General features: G+C 39.4%; 1 protein-coding gene across 1 annotated transcript in view; it reads right to left on the reverse strand.

The window, feature by feature from the left end:
- The window catches only part of LOC131080761 (pinopsin-like), a 70,300-nt gene that overhangs the window by 15,302 nt on the left and 40,233 nt on the right, over window positions 1-14,765 (reverse strand). The window contains exon 3 of the mRNA XM_058019331.1: window positions 7,003-7,236. Within this exon, the coding sequence (XP_057875314.1) occupies window positions 7,003-7,236 (234 nt within the window). The remainder of the gene's footprint in view (window positions 1-7,002; window positions 7,237-14,765) is intronic.

A 14,765-nucleotide genomic window follows, 5' to 3' on the forward strand; every position in this document is an offset into this window, starting at 1 on the left:
ATTGACACAATATGTAGAAAAAATGTCCCGCTCTGAATAAAATTTTAGTATTATGCCACTACCATATGACAAAAGATTACTCAGTTATTGAACAGGAGAGGAAAATTAGAGACTCTGTCACTGCCATGGTTGCGCTTACTTTTCCAATACTTTTTCATCTGTTGAATTTGATTGTTGTCATAAAGCAACTAAAATCTTTGTTTATCTAATATGCTGTATTGCACTGCATTACAGAATATTGCATTCTGTTTTCTTCACCCAAACTGTGCTTATATTTAGCTTTGAAGTGGTAAGTAGTACCAAATGCTTAACTGCAGTCCTACTTATAAAACATAATATTAGACATGTTATAGAAAACCAGGAATATTAGTATTGAAATGGGGAATCCTGAGGCTAAATAAATGTGTGACCTTAATCAAATCAAGGTGTGGGCTAAAATTGATTCTGATTCCTGACCTGCCATTGCAGTTTAGACCACTGCAACAGAACATCCTGTGACATCCATCCATTCAGTGTGGCTTGGCAATGCCATTTTGAAGCATAGCTCAAGTTTAGATTATCTGTGGATCACATGTACCTTTGTAGGACTTTACCTGCCCACACCAAACTTCGAAATCCGTTCAGAAAAAAAACTTAACTGCCAAGTGCTCTCACCCAACTTCTAGATCACGCTGAAGTAATGGAAAGTGAGAAACAGCACAATTGTTTGTATTTCATCCTTTCCCTCCCCTGTATTTCTCTTAGGACTGGATGAGCTCTTGACCCTCTAGACTCTCCCTTGAGGACAGATGTACCTGTGAAGCCAGCAAAGAAACACCACTTTGGCTGAGCTTCCTATGACGTCCACTTGCAAGAGCAATGAGACTACCAAGGGACCTTGCTTACAAAAAAATCCTAACACGTCTCTTTTAGCTGTGAACATACCACATTTCTTGCTCTACAGTAAGCTGTGAATACTGGAAACTTCCATTTATCTATCAATCTATCCTTCAGGTTTAATGTTAAAGGTGGAACTCTTCTCCTTTCAGAAATGCCTGTCTTCTTTTGCAGAGTGGATAGGGACCACAGAGGATCCCATCATTTGCTACAAACCCTGCTCACTGCATTTTCCCCTTGATTTCTGACCCATTTATTTTCCTTGTGTAATGTGGAGGTCTCTTCCCACTTCTGTGATGCCTCATGTATCTCTCTTGCTATGAAAGGAGCAATACAGGAAGGAACATTAACATATTAGTTCCTGTTTAAAATAAGATTTAAAGAGATATTGCTCTCCTTCACTTTCTGTGCCTTCCAGAAGAAGTATCTTTTAACTGGTTTCCATTTCCATTAATACATTCCCTAGCCATAAAGTGAAAATCATCACATAGTTAAAAACATGTGCTTATCCAGTGTTTCTCTTCATCATTCATCTGCATTAGTTTTCAACTTTATTCAGTATTTTGCTTGCCTAAGAGGCGGTCTGGCTTCCTGCTCCTAGTTTTGCCATGGGTCTAAAAGAAGAAAGTTCTAAACCCTTCTGTGATATTGAAGCCAGTCCAGGACAGGCAGAACATGTCAACATAGACAGGATGTATCAAAGGATATAGCCTGGCACAGCATGAAGTCTGCTGGGGTTGCTTGGAGCCCTAGTCAAATGCCCAAGTTATTTACCTGAACTGATTTTTTTGTCATGAGCTGCAAGAGAAAATCCTAAAGTAATTTAAAACTTACTGTGTGAAATGCAATTATACCTTATGACAGCAGCAAAGGTGCCCTTGAGACCTTTTTTCTCTTTGCCCCTCTGCTTTAGAAAGTCATAACACTACATGTTGGCAGAGAAGTAAAGTCAAAACATTTCTGAGCTGTACTATGGTAGAGTATTCTGCAGGAAGAGATCATTTTGACTTGACCTATTTTCAACTGAAGAGCTTGGGTGTGCCATTCTATTTCAACTATTAATTACTCAAAGACAGCTTAGCTACCAGTGAAAGAGGGGAAAAAAAGCCCAGATCATGAGTGTTGAAATCTAAGTGAATTTTAATGAAAAATTATAACAAGATAATAAATTCTATGGTAACTCCACAAACCTCTCAAAGGTTTGAACCAAGCAAACAAGGACTCTTTTCAGGACTTAATAGAAGTGTCCCAATTTATGTATAAAATGAAATTTGGCACAATTGTGCCTGAATTGCACACTGTCTTTGTGGATCTGTAGTTCTGTGTTCACACACAGCTAAAATATCTTATCTTTCCAAATGTGAAAATGAGCAACTTATAAAATACGCTGTTCATTACACATGCGTTCCCCCAGTCTTAAAAGTTAGCCATTACCTTTTGTTGGAAATACTGAAAACTGCAAAATACCCCATGAAAAATGACTGAAAACATAGCTGTTATAACAGCCAGTGGAGGAATGTTAAGGTTATTTAATTTTTTTTTAATCAGGATCATGTATATCTCCCTTTCCCAAAGCTCATCTGCATTTCTCCCTATTCAGTACAAAAAGTAAGATCAAGAAGGATTGAAAAGGAGTGCTAGAAAACTGCATATAGAGAGAAAAAATGGATTATTATTATGGACAGAAAAACTATTTATTCATCTGGCAGCTGGGAAGTTCCATGAAGGCCCTGGAAGAGAAGGCTGGCCTGAGCAACAAGGCAGTCATTAGGGAAGAGGAGGTGGCACAGCTATCTGGGGACTGTCAGAGTCACAACAGAGGTGCCTGGGATGTGTCTGATGGATCTTGAGCTCAGGTCCCATTGAGGAACACTCCCTAAGTACATCATTATCATTATTATTCAAATTTCTCCAGGGAAAAAAATTGTCTTAGTTTTATCATTATTTCTCCTTAATTTCTCCCTTGCCCATCATGCTCCATTTCATGATTAATTTGGAAAGGCCACAGTAGTAATAACTTTCATGTAAGTGTGTATATTCTTTTGAGCATCACTTCTCAAGATCCTTGGGGAAAATGAAAGGGTCACCTATTTTTTAAAATTGCAATGATTTTAATACAAGAAGACAGACACTAGAAATCAAATCACTAATCAGGAACATATATTCACATCTAATACATCCCTTTCCTCACACTGTCCCTCCTTATTTTGCTCAGAGGCACTTTCTGACACCAGAAATAGCACATTACTGATCACATGGTGTGAGTGGACCTTTTATCCAATTGTAATATGCAACAGAGTATTAGATGTGCTAGCCTGAGTTTCAGCAGTCCAGGGAGATTTAGGTGCACTATCTGAGAAACAAAAATTGTGAAAGAAAGTAGAGTAAAGCTCATGAGCTGCAGGGAAGCAAGGATATTTTGCTTCAGCAAAGATTGTGACTTGTAATCTCATCTATGGTTTTCAAACAATTAATTCTCTAGATCTATAAGTGATACAGGTTTAGACTTGACTAAAATTTGGCTGTCAGTAGCAATGCAGCAAATTTCTATTTTCTCTGAGTTCCATCTTCAAATTTTGTGAAATGAGTGGAGATTCACTCAATCTCACTGAGATCTCATCCATGACCACACCTTCTTGAACACTTGTTATTAGTATCTTGACTATAAAATTTTTCAATAAAAAATGAATTTCTGGTATGTAAAAACAAGGTTTTTGAAGCTGCCACTATTCCAGCTAATAATCCCTGTTTCTTAGTGCAGTATGTCCCCATGCACAGTTATACCAGCCAGAAAGCACTTCCATGTTGGGGTTCCCATGCTGTTCTGTGGAACACACAACAGCAGGATTCATCCAGTGATCACCTCCTCAGCAGCAAACCCATGGCTACAGAGAAACTCCATATCTCCTGAGTGGATGCATAATACCTGCTTGCATGTAACATGGAAAGAGCAGGGTGTCGCAGAGATCTTTTTGTGAAAATCTTTTCTTTAGGATTTTCTTGCTGAAGCTGAGAAGTTTCAGCAACAAATATAAACAATTATTATCTGCTGCTGTGGAATGCAACAAGTCCACCTGTGATTGGCCCCTCTTGGATGTTTTAATTGATGGCCAATCAAGATGGAGCTATCTCGGACAGAGTCTGAGAGAACTGCCTTTTTTATCATTCTTTTCTATTCTTAGCTTAGCTAGCCTTCTGAGGAAACCTTTCCTTTCTATTTCTTTATAGTATAGTTATAATGTAATATATATGTATCATAAAATAATAAATCAAGCCTTCTGAACATGGAGTCAACATTCTCGCCTCTCCTCTCCTCCTGAAAACCCCTGTGACCACGGTCACAGCAGGGTTCTGTCACACCATCATGGTGAAAGGAAGGCAGTCAGAGCTGCCATTAAAAATCTGTTTGGGGTGGCTGCATGGGTGCAGTTTGAACAATGGGAACTTAACAGGGATGTGTGATGGGAATAAAAGACACTGAGAGATGTAGGAGAAGATGAAACAAAATCTGCACAACTACATTAACTGTATAATTATAAAGAGCTGATGCACTGAAAGTGCAGGCTGACCTTGCCCAGCTGCTTGACTGTGTGCTGCCTTTTTGGGACCTGACCCTTGGGGAAGCTGCCCCAGGCACAAACAGTCATACTGCCAAGGGCCAAAAGAGCCTTCCATAAAGAGAGAACAGGGAAAATGGGATCTCCTCTACCTGTCTCCTCCAGCTTCACCCCAGTTTCATTTGGTCTCAGGCAGTTTAGTGCTTTAGTTTTGTCAGTGAATCTTGATGTCTCCCTGGCATGTTATGAGCCCAGCAACACTCCAGCTTAAACAGTACATCTCTCTCCTCCTGGAGCACAGCACAGGAAGAAGGACAGCAGCATTCCTCATGCCATCCCATCTGAGGCAGTTCCTGCAGCTGTAAAGAAATTCACTATTTTCCTCAGTGATTTACCACCTCAGGTCAGTGCAGTAGGCAATGCCAAAGACAAAACTATTTTTCTAGATTTCCAGGATCATGAATGTGACTCAGGGACTGCTTGAGAGTTAATTTAAAGATGTGCTCTGTAGGATGAGTTTTGAAGCTGACTCAGAGGCTGATGGTTCCACAATACTCTGCAGAGATTTATGACAGCTGGAAGCTAACACTACAACTGCAGTCAACCAACAACCTTTTCCAATCTTTGGGGCATTTCCCAGAGCAAAATGACCTATACATAGAGAGCTAAAAATTATGCCATATGTTCTGTGTATTTTTAAGGGGCAGGAGTAAATACTGTACTGTGGTACCTCACATCTGCAAACAGAGAACTGTGAAAAATGCAGACCAGATAATTTCTGTGTTGGCAGGCACCAGCCTTCCGTGACAATTCTCAGCTAAGCATGAAGACCAGGAAAGATGAGTGCCAGGGAAGATGAACAACTTCTTTTCCTGAGGTGTTAAATTTACAAGAAAGCGTGAGAACAATACAGAGGTGCCAAGAACACCAGTGATGCATTGTATGGGGGTGTTACTATTGTTCCTGTTTTGAAAGGAGGAATAGACAAAAGGATGGGTTTCACCTTCTTGAGCAAAGCACATTTCTCAGTGTCAGTTAAAAACAATTATTTTCATTCAAAACATTCATTCAAAACAATTACTGCTAATACACAGTAGCACAGCAGAGGAGAGCTGCAGGTTAAAGCTGTGCATTAGCTATCATTTTGGTTTGATTAGTAAAAAGTATCTATCCCAAATCTGACCAAGCGCCTCCCCTTCAGGGGCTCATCACATCTCCATGTGTTAAGACAATGCCAAAATGTATCTGTTATCAATATTATATAACCTGCTCCAGTGATCATAGCACAATCAGATTATCTCTCGGTCAAGGACCTCAGTCAAAGTGCTCAGAGAATTACGAAGCAAGACAGATGCTGCTGTTGAGAAGTTTTCATAAGAATTGTAAAAGGTAGGGGGGGAAAGTTACTGGTTTTCTTCAGCACTAACACTTTTCAAATGGAATGTTCTATTTACTTCAATGTCAGCTCAAACTAGACATTGGAAATGAAGCCCTGGTCCTGGGGAAGGCAACAGAACTTTTTCCTTCTGATTTCAAGGAGGTTTCACAACTTGCTTGAGATTTCCCCCTCAAACTTCAAGAGTAGATTCTTTCATTGTTTAAGAAATTTAGGTTAGATGAAGCAGGACAAGAATGATCTCAGGCTGTGGCAAAACTTGAATATATTTGGCTGTTACATTTAACTCTTCCCTTGTCTCAGCTCCATGATAATATATTGGTGCTGTTGATAAATATTAAGGGCGGGCTCCAGCATGCACTGAGCAAGAAAAGATGAAGGGTGTTTCTCTGCTTTGTAGTGGACATAATGAGGAAAGAATACAGAACAACCTCCAACACACAATCCAAGTAAAAAAGTTTTCATAAACTATGCATATTTTTTTCAGATTTCCTACTGCAAAACAATTTAAAACTTCCAGATCTGCCATTATCGGACTTTAGAGTCAGAATTGTCAATGCAGAAACATTAGGAGGCTCACTTTTGAGTACTGACAATGGCATTTACAGGAATGAGAGACCTGAACTGGATGTAGGTATTTTAGAATATGCCTTGGTGCTCATGAGACAAAATTCATTATGTATTTTGGCATGTAGCTGAACTGTGAATTTAACAGTAAGGATGTAGATGTCCACAAAAATAGCAAAAATAGTAATTGCAATGATATTTAGTTTCAAGGGGATCTACCATGAAAATGGTATTTAAAAATGGTCTCCTTTTTTTTGTTTTCAAGGTCATGAAATCCCTTTGTCTCCTTGTCCATTTTCCCCCCCACTCCTTAACCTCAACAAATGTTTGAGTATTCCTCTTGTAAAGGTTTTTGGCAACTAACTCTGAAGGATACACACTAATACCCAGTGTGCCCTCAGAAGAACACAAGCAATTTCAGTAAGCAAACATTTTACCATTTTCCTGTTCTTCCTATCTAGCAATACGCTGTTTGCAAACAGTAGAATTGTTTGGACAAGCTTTCAGGGTCCTTAAAGATACATCTATAAGACAGGTAGTCACAACGGTCAAGAATATCTGACGGACCCTGAAGAAAATGCACCTTAAAAATAATGTATGTCTTACCTGCTTATTCATAAGTATGTAGATAATGGGATTGCAAACAGTGCTGCTTTTTGCTAGGATGGAAGGTATGACACTTGTAACTGGAGTCACAGCACCTGGCTTGCCAAATGTTGCAAGTAATGCTATAACCCCATACGGAATCCAGCACACCAGGAAACAGATAACTGTAGTGATCACCATGAACAGGACGTGGTATTCTCTTTTGCGGGCAGCATTCTTGTGGATTTTCCCAACCTAAGGAGAGGTTTAAAAAGAGAGAAAATTTAACAAGCAGAGCTGTTGGATTGACTGCATGAGCAAGCTGGGACTATTGGTCTTGGATAAGCAATAACAATCAACACTGTAGTTCCAGAAGCAAAACAAATGCAAACCCAAAACTAATTGAATGCAGTGAAAAGATTTTCACCATCTCCATCAGACACTAGAGGAAGTTCTGCAGAGACGACACTGCATGCCAGCACAAACCAGAGTCCCAGTGGAGGCTGGAGCAAATACAGAAAGGTGTCAAAGCATTTAGTCCTAAAGAGATGTTAAGTCATCTGCAGTTGCTTTTAAGGTACAGAATTTTGTATAAATGTACCATGTTTTCATTCAAATTATGCTGATACACAGAACTTGCTTGAGATGAAGGAGCTTCACATAGCACATCTGAACCACCAGAAGTATTTTCTGTAAAGGGTGTGGAAATACCAGAGCAACACTGGGACTGTGCTTGGTATCTCTGTCCTTGGACATTTTCAACCCTAGATAAAGCCTCAGCTGGCCTGGCATAGTGTTAGCCATGGTCATACTTGGAGTGGGAGACCAGAGAAGCCTTGCTGAATCACTTGATCAAGTTTTAAATCGTAGGATTCATTCCTTCTAGACTATTTATTACAGGTACTTAACCATTTTGGTAAATGGGTTTCACTCCTGATAATGATCAGGAACAGATTTTTGTACTCATAAAAAAAGTGTGCTGAATGCTGATTCATTGTGGTTCATTGGTTTTTTGGGGGAAATGGAGCAGAATTGGCTAAACAAGAAAAGCAGATGTAAATGGGCGGTTTCAAAGTGATGGTACAAGAATCCATCCTGTAACCAGGAATTTGCTAGTAGTTACAGTGTGTGGGCAAATCTGCTGTGGAAGTATTTATAATCTGTGCTTCAAAATTTATTCTCCTTTAACCGATTCTGGATTGAAGCATCATGCCCTTTGGGAGTCTAGAGATTTAAGATAAAGCTTTAACATTAAAAAAACAGCCAACTTTTATTTTTAAGCCTTAGTGTGAATACATTTTTCTGTAGAGGGCTACAGAATGCTCTTCCAGTGTTTGGGCAACCGAGTGCATTGGTGGCAACAGTGAGGAATGCTCATTCCCTAAAAATCAAAACCAAATTCTGCAAGGAGGTCAATTTTAGAGACTGTCTCTCCACTGACTCTAGAGGGAAACTCAGCTCACTGGTCTCCTGAAGTTATAGTTGATTCCTCATCTCTACCCCAGCGTGTGTTTAGCAAACCCAGATGTGCCAGCAGGACTCGAGGAACTATTCAAATGTTTAAACTATATTGATTGAGTCTTGTACTCAGCCAAATCTAATTTATGTCCACTTGAAGGTCTTTTTGCCTCTTGAATGCAGCACTTGAGAGTAAATTGCACCCATGGGAATTAAGCCCATGTGAAACTACAAACACAAATAAGCAAACAAACCTGCTCTGTGTAATGGAACACATCCAAACTTCACTTAATCTAGTAATAAAAAAAAAAAAGTTTTAAATCAATAGGTTTAAACTGATTCAGGTAAATGAATAGAGCACAGTTAAAGGTGGAAGTCACCAACCATCCCAATCAAATGTCATTTGCTGTTGCCTGACACATACCTTGTGCATGCCAAGAAAATAGAGCTTTCTCTTCCTCTTTGAAGTGTGGGTCTTTTTGCGTAATGTATGTGTTTATGTATCAGATTGTGAGTTAAACATATATATAGTGCTTGTATAAGGCAAAGTAATATGGTTACAGTTTCTTTTAGTTCATTATGACTCCAGGCTTCTAGAGTGCTTGGTTCTATCTGGATTTTCAGTGGAAATATTCCTGTAAATGAAACACACACTAACTTTGCCTGCTCAAAACTAATAAGTTTTTCCTGACTCTTTTTTAATGATTTTCCACAAAAAGGCAACAACAAAATGAAGTCTCTCCTTTCTGAGAAGACTTAGGACTACATTTTTTATAAGACTTCAACCTGTTTATTTTATAATTACTTTAGCTTGAAAAAAGGATTAATAATAGATAATGGTCCAATCCTGTATCGCTTATTTGAACTAAATTTTTAATGACTAATGGGACATGTCTCTGACTGATGAATCTAGGATCCCATGTGAGCTACAGCTATGCTACAAATTAAATATTAACCCAGGAATGCAAAGCCCCAGTTAGCCATGGCATCCACAGCTGAAGATCTTCAATAAACACAGAAGGATCAGGCAACACATTTTTGCTCTGTGTTTAGATGCATATCTTGAAGAGTTTGTAAGAGTTTACTGTCTTCTGCACAGACAAAACAGAGACCATAAATGAAGGAAGGAAAGATGTCTAAAAGTAAAGTGGTTATGGATGTGATTTTGGCATGTATCCTTCCACTTTCACATCTTTAGGTCATTTCCATAGGAAGGGAAGTTTTGAAATCTTGTACCCTATTTGTCCTCACACTTTTGGTTTCGTTGTCTTTGCAGTTTTGCAGTCTACCTTTAGAAGGTGTTACCTTTAAAATTTGTCTGTTTATAGGTAGTGGAAGGCCTCCAGCAAGATGTAACTTGGGTTCATGTAACCTACAGAAAGATTACACTTCTGCAGGTGAAAAAGCAGTAGACATTTTAAAATGAAAATAATTCTATTTTTTATTTTAAAACTACTGGAAAATTTATGCAATTGCTACGCTGTATTTTCAGTAGTCAAATGGAAATGCCTCCCTGGATATCCAGCTGATAGAAGAGCATCAGATAGTGATGACAAAAAAATAGATTTGAATAATATTCTAGAATAGCTGAGCTTGTGAATCTCTGTCTAAATGCAAACATACAGGGTATATATATGAATTTAAAATACTTATAAGATCTAACCCACATTTTAAAGTGGCACAAGAAATACTAGCCAAAAATTGGGATCAGATTGTACTTATGTAGGATTTGCTATGAATTCAGCTGTTTTCTCTGGAACAAAGATCATCTCCGGCCATATTTAGCAATATAAAGGTTGGGAAACCACTATATTTAAAGAAAAGAAGATTGGGGGATTGGTTGTAGAGGGGTTTTTAATGAGGAAATTGTGTTTCTCCCCTGCTTTCATCCTGGGAAGTAACAGAAATGTTTTGGTTTTTCAGAACTCAGCTGGAGGCAGCGAGAGGCCAGCTTGTTTAATCTCAGGCACTGAGTGTAACAGCGACACAATTAGCTCTGGTCTGGATTTGCCCTGCAGCCATGCTGCATCTCACATATACCCAACACTTTTTTCAAGTCAATCTGACACAAAAAATACCACTACTTAGATCACTAGGGCAGCATGCTGAGCACATACATTAGATGTGACAGGCCACAGGGTGAGGGAGAAGCCAGGGTGGCATCAGTGAGGAGGCTGGCATGGTAGAAGTGTCCTCAGAAGGAGGACAAGTGACACATTGACTAGTTGACCTCAAATGCTGCATCTGCAGCTGGCAAGATGTAGCAGATACATTACTCACCAAGTGATGGGCTGCATTGCTATTCCATGTTTTGGAAAAGATGAAATTGGAGAGATGTGAGAAGAGCATAGAAAATTTCAATAGCACTGGTGAAAGTCTGGAAAGGTCGTAAACCAAAGACAAAGGGACCTTACAATGTGGATATGGAGTGGGTTAGTAAAAAGAGATGCAAAGAGCTTTTGCTGTAACTGTGGAGATTGTTAGGTTGGAGATTAAAGAAAAGGATTCAAAACATCTGTTATGACAGGTACTTTGCCAGGAGAGAGAAAAGCCTTTAAACTGGATGCAGGCAAATGTGTGGGCCTGTCATTACAAGGACCCACAGAAAAGGTATGACCTAGAGGAAGCTTGGCTTCCCCTTAGGAGAACAAGTCTGTCTTTTCCTTAAAGAGAAAAGAGAATGGATCTGTCCTTCCAGAAAACAAGTAAACCTTCCAAACACATAAACACTGTTGTACAGTGGTATGGGAGATGATAATAGGACTGTGGATCATAGGAAATGATTTTAAGGTAACAGGTTCTGGTTACCCAATTTAGACATTGTGGCTGTCAGACGAGACCTCATCACTGTCCAAGTCAGTGGGTTCAGCCAGCCTGTTCCTGGAGGGAGCAGCCATTTGGCAACCACAGTTGACTCCATGGGTTTTGGCAGGCCAAACACTGCAGTTTTCATGCCCAGACTAATGAAAACAGCAGCTACCTGCCTCTGGTCAGGGATTTTCTGCTTTAAATATTTTTTTCAACCATCAAACAGCTTCATATGGAGAAAAGCCCTGAGGAGCTCCTTACCCAAGGGGACAGCCTGCCCCTTCCTGTGCTCCAAAGCCAAAAGTTTAACCTACTGCAGCCCCTTGCTCAGCTCTCTCTGGATTTATCTGGGTATGACTTATGAGACCAAGGGCATACTGGTCACACTTACACCCACTCAGAAGAAGGAGCCAGGAAAGATCTGAATGTTTGTTCACAGAGACTGGGGGCAGCTGCAAGGCCAACAGTGCCAGAGGCACATATACAGTCAGTCCATCATACTCCCATCACCCATAGGCAAGCTGGAGTTTTTTACACATGTAAGGCAAGGGAGCTGGGCCAAAGTTAGCTGTTAAGAAGGGGAAGCTTCAGTGATGAAGATCTAACCTGACTGTTTTGAATTCCCTTGTATTTTCTTTGTCATATCTACCCTAGTCTCTCCTCCTTACTTAATGTAGCTATGTGCTTTTCCTCATAAAGTATTTCCTTCATATTTTAATTGCAGCCATTTTCAGCTGGGAACATCTTGAAAGGTTGTGAAGAATATATGGCACCTCATCCATCTAACCACTAGATTGAGAGAATATGCACCATCCAGAGCCACTTCAAGCAGGGGACATGTACGTCATAACATCTTAGAAACCGGGGATCCTGTTTGTATGTTTTGTTCTTCAAGTCACTTTCTCTTTCTCCAGCTATTTATTAAGACAGAAAATAGTATCAGTTACTACACTCTGTGTACCTAAATAGTGGGTGCTGTAAACATCCTTTATGTAGCTCATTCTAAACAAGCAATATGAAAACAGGGCACAAAGTGCTTTTTTCATCACGGCTGATACATTATTTCTGGATCTGTATTTGTGCATCTTGCACTCATATAACCATGTTTACTTCACTACTTCAGAAGTGCACCGTGAAGAAAAGGCTATTTATGAGCAGCAGTGTTTGTTGCCACCAGCATCTTTCAGTATCAGCTTTAAGTGCTTGTTTTGACATGATCAAGTATTTGACAGTACAACCAAAACCAGACAAAAGTAAAAGATTCATTACCATCTCAGGGAAGTCTGCCAATCTTTGAACATTTAGTCTGCTATGGCTTCTTGAAATGAGCAGTAGGAATCTAGACTTTTTATGCAAAGGCTGCAGTAGAGGAAAAAGCTGGAAAAAGATCATCTTCTTCCAACCAGTCAAGTAAGACAAAAAAAAGAAAAGAAAATCAGATATGGCCTCCATTAACTAGTATGAACAAACCTCTACTAAACCTTGCAGTCAAACACAGCAGTGACTGAAATGTCAGTAGTGATGACCTTTCTCCTCTCCCATCTCTGTGGATTCTGTCCTCAGGCAGAACAAGGAAAAAAGGAGAAAAAAACCAACCACACCTCCAAAGCATGTAAATAGCTGTAGGAAACACACTCTCCAAGTAATCTATTTCTCAGTGTGAGCTACCCCAGATCCAGTACTGTACAGATTAATAACAAGGGGCACTAAATACTTTGTTGTTTAAAATAGGCAATCCTGGAAAAAGAGGGTTCACTGGCTTAAAAATAAATGCCTCCTTTGTTAGCAGTTAGGTGGCTCAGTTCAAAATAAGTGAACACTGAAGAGATGTATTGTCCTGTGGAAATGGAGAGTGAACAGAAACATCTGTTTTGGGTCATCTTAGAACTCAATGGGCCTTGACTCTGTAAAGCATTTACACTTACATATTCAGTGAGCAAACTGAGATTTAAACATACACATGAGCATTTTGCTCAGCTGGGGCCACATAATGAGGTAATAGCAACAAATACAGAAGGCAGAAGCCATAAAACCACACAAGGGGCCATATAGCTAATTATTTTATGTCACTGTTAAGTGTAGGAATTTAAGTCCACAGGAAAGATATTTTATCAGCTGAAAACTGGTTTTATTGTAAATTTTTGTTATTGAAATGGGAATTAGCTGCCTTAATGCCTCAAGGTGAAGTGATGCTTTAAATACAAAATTTACAGCTTTGTACAGTGCCCTTAAAGCATAACTGCTATTGATGCTAAAATCATGCCAAGTTCTATGGCTGACTTAAGGAACACCATAATCCTCTTAGATGCAGGATTTTTTTTCTATTGCTAAAGGGCTTTTAGCAGCAATTTGACTATCACAGTGAACACATTCCCATATATTAAACAAGGAGCTCATGGTGTTGCTCTAATCATTGATAATTCATGTTTTATCCTGACCTTCTTTATTCATTGTGGATTTTCTAGCACCAGTGAGCATGAGAAGATTAAAGGTGTAAAGGCTTGCTATCATTTGGATTGCATTAACAGCTTGGTTTTAGAAAGAGAAGTGAATGAGATCCTCTTAAAAGGATCATCAAAGTCCAACTCCAGCTCTTGCACAGGGCAGCTCCAATAATCACACCATATGACTGACAGCATTGTCCAAACACTAAGTTTTGGAAATTCAGCAAGTCCAAATGCCAGATGCTGCACACAGGTTGGAGAAATTCCAAAAATTAATGCAGACTGAGAAAAGTCCTTGTGACCGTCCCTGCAGAAAAGGAATTCAGGGTTCTCATTGATGAAAATCTGGATGTAAGCTGGCAATGTGCACTCTCAGCCCAGAAAGCCCAAATACATCGTGGGCTGCACCAAGAGAGGACTGGACAGCAGCTTGGGGGAGGTGATTTTCCTCCTCTACTGCCCTCAGGAGAGCCCACCTGGAGTGCTGCATCCAGCCCTGGAGTCCTTAACACAAGGAAGATGTGAAATCTGTCTTATAATATTCCTACACGTGTTGCTGCTCTGCAACACAACTTGCCATTATAAAGGTGGAAAGTGACGAGATGCTTTCAGAAAATCAAGGCGGTAATTTAGTTTAAAATTCCTCTTCTTGAAAAGCTTGCCAACAAATTATATTTTTAACCAATAATTTAATAACCAACTTCTGGTTTGGGTTAAGGTTTTTGTTGTTGTTGTTTTAAAAACATTTGTGATGGCTTTTACTGACTGAACAACCCAGCTGACAATAAAGGAAAGGAAAAATGAAAGGGAAATTAAAGCTGACTTTGATGTATTTTGCATTGAAGAATTTCTGAAGCAGGAAGGGAAAATGTCAGACTTTAATTCCTTCTTGGTTTCTGTGTTCTTTCTTCCAGAGACAGCAAAATGTAGAATGTGTAAATGCAACATCACTAATAAAGCTGAACTCTTCAGCAACAAATGAACTGGCAGGTGTAAAATTTCTTTCCAGGTCTCTTTCTATGTTACTTTATGCTAAACAGCAATGTTCTACCATCTACATATTAAATGGACTGC

This window comes from Melospiza georgiana, chromosome 2 (assembly GCF_028018845.1).
Source record: "Melospiza georgiana isolate bMelGeo1 chromosome 2, bMelGeo1.pri, whole genome shotgun sequence".
In the NCBI taxonomy this organism is placed as follows: domain Eukaryota; kingdom Metazoa; phylum Chordata; class Aves; order Passeriformes; family Passerellidae; genus Melospiza; species Melospiza georgiana.